Genomic DNA, 8,044 nt, shown 5'->3' with positions numbered 1-8,044 from the left:
AACCTGAACTGGTCACAATCGAAAGTTTGCATTTTAACTTTAGAAAATAAAAAGCGTTTGACGAAATTCCATCTTGCTTTCTTCTTCACTCATTAAATTCGTCGTTAAACTTCACAACTTTGTTCCTGCTCTTTATAAAATATTTGATTGTGTACACACGTAGATGAACATGCTTGTTTGTTTTATTGTATTACAAATAAAATAATAATTTCCATAAATGTATCACCAGTGTAATCTATTTGGATTTTTCTGGTGACTGAGCAATAAGGTCCATGTGAATTATTTCAGGGTAAGCAGCATATTTTCTTAATTGCATGAAGTACAATAAATATAATATATGTTGTGAAATATATAATGCCATTTGGATAATGCAAATAAATAAAATATTAAAAAAGTGACAAAGAAGTTTAACTGAGGAAAAAACAACAGATATTTTACGGCAACATTTTATTAAAATTTCATCCAGGAACACTGGGCATTAATAAATATCTTATTTGTCAACAAGAATGTACAAAAATAAAGACCACACGGCAATCTCTCTGGAATAACACATTTTCCGAAGGGGAAAACAAACAAACAAACAAACATGCTAGGTTGTTTGAACAAGACTTCATGCTTAAGAATATCAAACAAAGATATGACACAGAAATAACACGACTGAGAGGTCAACTATTATTTATAGGGTGAGATTTGAAGAATATAGTAACACTCGATTCTTAACTAAATCCATAGTCGTACAATTTCATCTGAAATGCCATTTCACAATCCTTGTTACAAGGAACTATTCTTCTTTTAAACGCTTTGCGAAAAGATGCATGCAACTCCTCATCATCACATGATCAACAAGTAGCCTTGCCGACCCTTACGAAAACGCACCATGATACTGAGCTTTCTCCAAAAAACTGTGGTAGCTTATCTTGATGTCACCAACAAAGACATCAAAAGCTTTTAACACTGTTTGAAGGATGTCCCATTTCCATTTAGTATTATTTTACATTAGAAACTAAAACTGTAGTAATAAGCTATTTTGGCGGAAACTATCGTTACCATGGCGAAATGTTGTAAGGGGAGTGCTCGTGTTTCCAGGGCAACTTCAAACACATTGATTCCACCTCAAATACAATTTACTCATTTACAGTGAATGTGCACAGGGCCTCTTGGGGCCCCTAACATTATTTACAGTGCGTTATGGAGCACATACTCCATAACAGTTACTTTACAAAGCATCGGATGGGATCCTTGTTACAAGGACGAAGTTCTGAATTTGTTGGGGGTAACGCAAACACACAGACTAACAGATCATGCAAAGTCCGGTCGCAATTTACACACATCACTGTCACTTCATCACATCCTTGTTTTCTACCGAGAGCCTCGCCAGTCCTGTTGAAGTGATGGAAATGTGGGGAGTAGGAGGAGGCACCTGGCAAATAGTGCAAGGGCAAGGCAAGCCGGCCCAGTGCTGAAAACTGCCCCCGAGTTGCAGCGGAGGTGTAGGGGTGCTTTTCATTAAAGAATGCGGCGCCCTGATGGAAGTTAGTCCCGGTAACGTGGTGGCGGTGGACGCGGACAGCGCGCTCCCGAGGAGAGGATGCACCTGGTGCGCCGCGCCCGCCGAGTGCGCACCGCTGTGGCCCACCGTCCCGCAGTGAAACGCCGAGTGGTGACCGCCGTAAATCTCCCCCACCAGCCGCTTCATCTCGTCCAGCGAGCTCGTCAGCATCAGGATGTAGTTTCTAGCCAGCAGAAGAGTGGCGATCTTGGACAGCTTCCTCACAGAGGGGCCGTGCGCGTACGGCATGACCTCCCGGAGCCCGTCCATCGCCAGGTTCAAGTCGTGCATCCGCTTGCGCTCTCGGCCGTTGATCTTCAAGCGCAGCTGCTGGACCTCTTGCTCGGTGACTTGCTTCTTGAGCTTGTACTTACTGCCGGAGGGCGTTTTGGACAGGTGCTCGCTCGTCATCTTCTGGAGCAGCTCGCTCTGCGTGGAGGACACTGAATTGAGGCGTCCGTCTTGAGAGTGGTGGTGATCGTGGATGTACATCCCATCCATGTCTGGAGATGAAGATCTGCTCGAGCTGGAGTCCGAATTCATTTTATGGCTGCGCTTGGGTAGGAGGTTTTTGATGTTGTTGTTGTTGTTGTTTTTGCCTTTTCTTGGAGTAGGTTTGTTGGAGACCGAAGCTGAATGTCGCTCTGATGTGCACCTCTTGCTCTGTCGCGACGCATCACACGACTCCGTATTTATAGTGCTGCTTGAGAGGGGCCAAACAACAGGAGCCCCTCTATTCATAACGGTCTTGTTAGGATGACGTCCCCGTTATCTGGAGCGGTGTGCTTTGACTGTCCCATTGACCAGAGGAGCATCTATTCATATTCATTGTAATGACAGCATGGGGGGACACTCCACCGGGAGCCTCTGAAACTTTGCAAACACTTCTCCACACTTTGATAGCGGGGCAGTTGATCCTCACAACGCACTTTGCATCGTTCATTTAATGGGACAGATTATGCATATGTATTAGGTATATTTATATATTTGGCTGGCCTAGCCTATATGTTTAGATGCAAAACAGACGTATTAACAAACGTTATTAAATTATATATATATAATTGTTTTATTTTTTTTATTTTTTTATTTTATTGTCAGATAATCTTCAGACATAATAGGCATTTGCTATCTCAATCTCTCATGTCTCATGACACATCTGAATGAGTAACTGTTTGGAGTACATTACCATGGAGGAGTGCAATGCAGAGGACATTTATTTGCAGGTAATTATTAGTTGTGACTATTAGCAATATTATTTATTATTAACTAGGACTTCAGTGTGTGAAAACCATATCAAATACCTTAGCATCCCATTGTACTTTATTCTTAATGTTAGGACACAAAATGTTTTCAGACAAAATTTGGTAGAACTTTACAATACTGTTCCCTTTGTTAAGCGCTTATAAAGGGGTTTATTGATGACTAATAAGCCGTTTACAAATGCATTATAAATTACTGATATGCAGATATAACGTGAATAAAAAGGGCAACGGTCATGCAATACTTACCAAATGGTGAGCATTTCAACTTGCATGTTATAAATGCTTAATAAATACACTTTTTCTTCTATATATTAAAATCATAAAATGCACCAATTTATGATTTATGTCATAATGCAGCAAAAAACACTATAGTGAGATTAAAAGGAGGGATTTTGTAATTTTGAGTTTATATTCATGACTGTAATGTCTTGACTCACTTGTGTTGTCATGTTGATGTTAAAAGAATGCTGCTACTGTGAGTGCTGTCCCAACTTAACTTGTCCTAGTTACCTAAAGTCCTTTGTAAAAACACTTTTAAGGTCTTCATGCTCATTCACAGCAAATATCATATAATAAAGCCTGATGATCGTCAAACCACACTGAACTTTATGAACATATGTATCTAATGTTCGCAACTCTTCAATAAATACTCATATGTGTCCACTTTTCATTAATTTATATATTGCTAATGTTGAAAAAGTTTTAATAAGCATTTATAACTTGCCATGTAAAATGGCTCACTATTTGGCAGGTGTTGCACAGAAGTTACCATTTTTATGCATGTTGTTTTCATGCACATCAATGATTTCAAATGCATTTGTTAAGTAATTATTAGTCATTAAAGAACCCCTTAATAAACCCTTAACAATTTAATTGTTCCCCAAAAATATGAATGTGAAACCAACATACAAAGTAAAGTAAGATCTTAAATGTGTTTGCATACAAAATGGTGCATTTTTGAATTATAGAATTAGAATTGTATGAAAGGTCAAAATTCTGTGTATAAGGACATAAAACAAACAACTAAAATCACATGGTGATCATCAAAACATACAAATTAATTTATCCAAGAGACTTCATTTTAAAGATGAATAAAACATGATGTCAGATGAAAACTGTCCCACAGTAATTCGAAGGAATTACTATAAAAAAATTGAGTGAATTCACTTTGCCATAGTGGAAGCTCAAAAGGAATCGTTTCTCATAAAGGTGTGCAATGCAAAGAAAAGCTCGGGACTGCTATACTCTCTCTTGGTGGCATTTGAGAGTGTAAAGCTTTGAATACCAATTGCTTGAACTGGACATATGTGAATCCCTTTTTAATCCTACTAATCCTGTCTCCAAGTGTTTCTTTGTCTGTGGGGGCGACCACATAGATCTAAGTGAAAGTGTTCCTAATCCGGTCAATGTGGAAAAATGTCTCAGTGTGTGAGCAGAGGGGAGAGGGAAGAGTTAGAGGCATGGAGACGGGGCAGAAAGGGACGCTGTGGCCGTAACAGTGATGTCGAGTGGCGGGGGGTCTCATTTACTCAGTGCTGCTCGGAGAAGGAAACCCAAACAGCAGGAAGATTCATACACACCCTTCATACACACACTTCACCCTCCCACAGTCTGTTGATGGTTCCAGACAGAGGAGTAAGTTTTATTCAGCGGTGTACAGCCTGTTCAGGTATATCTAAAGTGCCCAAAGCAACGTTAAGGATTTAAAATTAAATGTACTTATGTTTGCCCTATGTAGCCTGGCCATCTAGCCATGCCAAGAATGACAGCAAGATACAGGGTATAAAAACATTGGAATAAATTATACATCACCCACAAAAAGTATTTGGACTCTTAAGCCACACATAAAAAATGTATATCATTGCATTAGATTACAAAATATCCCACCAAGTGGTTTGTGCAAATAATATAAATGAAAATGTACTTTAGTGTAAAGTGGACACATATGAAGCATTTATTGAGGAGTTGCCACATTTGCCACCTTTGCACTTAAAGTTCAGAGTGGTTTAAAGGTCATCGGGCTTTAATGGTATATGCTGTAAATAAGCATGAAGAGCCAAAGGTGAAAAGGAAAGTGGCACAAGTGAGTCAAGACATTACAGTAATGAATGTAATCACAAAATGACAAAATCCCTCTTTTTATCTCTCTATAATAGCCTGTTTTTGCTGTATTGCGACATAAATCATACAGGTAAATTAGTGGATTTTATGCTTTTGAGTGTATTTATAAGTGTATTTATTAAGCATTTATAACATGCATTAAAATACTCACTATAAGTTTATAGTATGAAGGTTGCCCTTTTTATTCACGCTGTTATAACTGCATATCAAGGATGTCTATTGCATTTGTAAATACATTTTATTTACTAATGAACCCCTATATAAAAAAAAATATATATTATAAGTGTGTCTTAGATGCTCAAATAATTATAGGGACACTGTATAATGCATTCCACAGAATTCTGTACATTTCCACACAAAATCAGTGCAGAAAAAGTGAAAAAAGTCAGCAGATTCGATCTGGGCCTTTATATAAGTCATGTGGAAGTAAATTCTCCAGCTAACAGGTATCCAATAACCCTCCCCATACTCATGCCAGACTTGGCGCGCTGACAGAAGTGCATGCTTGAGTAAGGGATGTCCAGCCCCTACAAGTGCCCAGTGCTCTCAGACAATAGGTGACGAGCTAGAGGCCTGGATTACATCGGCCTCTGTCAGACGCGATTAACTGCTTGTCCACAGTAGAACGCTCAGCATTAACAGACTGGTAACCCTAACTTTTGCTAACCTACAGAAGATCCTGCAGAAATGAATGTATAAATGCTAAATGTAAGAAATTGAAAGGTTTTGGTACAATGATTTAATATGGTTAATAAAATTGCATTGTTGCATTGTAAATTTTTTTATTAGAAACAATATTTGCCCTCTGTCATTGAAATGTTGAGTGTTGAAATGTTACAGATAAAACAATAACAACAACAGATGAATACACCAAAGGGCTTTTTTCTCCCCTATATTAAATTTCTGGCACATTTTTGTCATTTCTGGTGAATTTCTGATGCTGATGTTCAGTCAAAGCATTTTGAATCCCTTTATTCAATCTTCTGTTGTCTTGCAAGTAAAACAAACCTTGAAATTTGAAATATCTAATGATCATTGCGATCAAATGATTAAAGCTCACTAATTAAAGAGCTTGTAATTAGCAGTACAATGAATGTGAGGTTTCTAATTAATATTTTCAAGGTTGTTTTCCTCAAAGAGGATATTTGCATTCATTAGGTAAAACGGGAGGAATTAACATTTCAGTGCAAAGATTTATACCTTCATGTTCGAGTTGAGAAGTTTTGAAGTTTTAGCTGCTCTCACAACAAGTATTTTACTTTTAAAAGCTGTCGTTCAATGTCTCAGAAACGTCCTTATTAAAAGATTGAATGCATTGGTTTGGGAACAGAACATATTGTTCTAAAACATTGTAGATTCTAGAACATTGCTCTTAAAACATTAACCAATTAACCAGTTCAAGCCAGCATTTTAAGTCACTTAAGTCTCTTCCACTCTTTGTCCATCTTTTAATATTGTTGGGCTCACTACAGATGTTAAAAACAACTGGGATCGTGAACAACAGTAGGAAAAGCGTTTGACAATTGGCTGGATAATGTCTCTTTAGCTGATGTTTAATTCACGCTGCCATTTCTGGAAACCGTTTACAATAATGGTCCTTTTATTAAGAGATTTTGAAGGGGTTAATTAATAACGAATATTTTGTTGACCAATGCGGTATATTATATATCACTGAAATTCCGTTTAAACAACACATATAAAAAGAGTGACTTTAATGCAATTCCTCTCAAATTGAGACATTACATTAGTGAATATGAACCCAAAGTGGACAAAACCTGTAATTTTAATCTCACTATAACAGTCTTTTTGTTTTTTTAAGGCGATTTATGGATTTGATTAATATAAGTAATAATAAGTATATTAGCTAAGAATTTGTAACATGTATTACTGCTCATAAACAATTTATAATGCATTTATAAATAACTTATTAGTCGTTAATAAGCCCCTTAATGAACATCTATTTAAAGTGTTTAATAAAAAAATGCACCTGGTAACTGTAGTGACTGGTGGGAAAACCCCTCATTTTTTTGCATAAGAGTTTCTAGATAGACATATTTGTCCAACGGTCACTAAGTTGACATATATTAAATCATCTTAAAAACAAAATGTAAAAATTGCAAAAGAGCCGCATGGTATGTTCGTATGAAAGTTTGTGCAAATTGATATATCTGGGAAAACTCAGGACATTATTTATACATAACGGTTTATGTCTGGTTAACCAGACTTGCATAATGTGCTGTAGAGCATGTACCAAAAAATAGCACAACATAAATATTATACTTAATTTGGAGTTAGACTTTGATGTAAAACTGGACAAAAATGTGCCAGATGGCCATTATTTTACCAGCGAACAAGGCTATCTGACTCCACAAGTTTGGCTTGCCGTCACGATGTGCACGGGACTCCTATGCAGTAACAGCCTCTCACTGCCTCACGTTAACTGTCCCTTTCAGCACCAACAATTGTTCATCACTTTTCAGGCTTGGTTTCCATTCTGCTTTGTGACCAATCACTCTGTGTCTGGTTCGCCCCCTTTTAATGGGTGCACATGATCAGAAAATGAAGGCTTGCATGAGAGTTTCGTCAAGACGGGGAACTGCGAGAAGAGATTAATATGTAAGCTTTGCGGCTAAGCTGGATAGAGGGGAGGGCGCTTTGTGCCCAGGGAGGGTTACATGTAAGGAGAGAGGGGCTGGCCTTTTCATTCACCAAAACATGTCCAGAGGAGCGCCCGCTCACCATTGTTTGACTTGACATGAGGGCGATTGTTTCATTAATTACACATTAGCCATTGGGCCGCAAGGTGGGAGGTATGACGGGGGAAATACAGATGTGCTGGCAGCCGGATCGAGCGAGAACACAGAACCAGAAAACACATTGATCTCATCCAATGGATTTTCATCTCAAATGAGGCCATGCGGTCTTCGGAAAAGAGGCTCTTTTTGGCCTTCCTGCACCTTCTCCCAGTGAAGTGCTTGGTGGTCTTGCATTGTCCGCCTATAAATCTCTGGTAAGCGCTATTGTGGTTTTCCATTGTCACAAGCACTTCAGAATAGAATCCACAGCAGCTTGATGAGGGATTGCTGCTCCTTCTGCCCACCAGTATCAAGCT

General features: G+C 38.4%; 1 protein-coding gene across 1 annotated transcript; it reads right to left on the bottom strand.

Annotated features, from left to right (window-relative positions):
* Positions 1 to 1,336: 1,336 nt before the first annotated feature.
* On the bottom strand, positions 1,337 to 2,092 carry LOC127617455 (oligodendrocyte transcription factor 3-like). Its single transcript, XM_052089426.1, has one exon. It carries the CDS (start codon positions 2,090 to 2,092, stop codon positions 1,337 to 1,339), a length of 756 nt encoding a protein of 251 aa, XP_051945386.1.
* Between the last annotated feature and the right edge of the window lie 5,952 nt (positions 2,093 to 8,044).

This window comes from Xyrauchen texanus, chromosome 24 (assembly GCF_025860055.1).
Source record: "Xyrauchen texanus isolate HMW12.3.18 chromosome 24, RBS_HiC_50CHRs, whole genome shotgun sequence".
Classification (NCBI taxonomy): domain Eukaryota; kingdom Metazoa; phylum Chordata; class Actinopteri; order Cypriniformes; family Catostomidae; genus Xyrauchen; species Xyrauchen texanus.
The sequence above is the reverse complement of the archived record's forward strand: the minus strand, read 5'-3'. Positions and strand labels throughout refer to the sequence as shown.

Bases quoted from the DNA above. Each gene is read 5' to 3' on its own strand.
- LOC127617455 (XM_052089426.1), bottom strand. From the start codon at position 2,092: ATGAATTCGGACTCCAGCTCGAGCAGATCTTCATCTCCAGACATGGAT.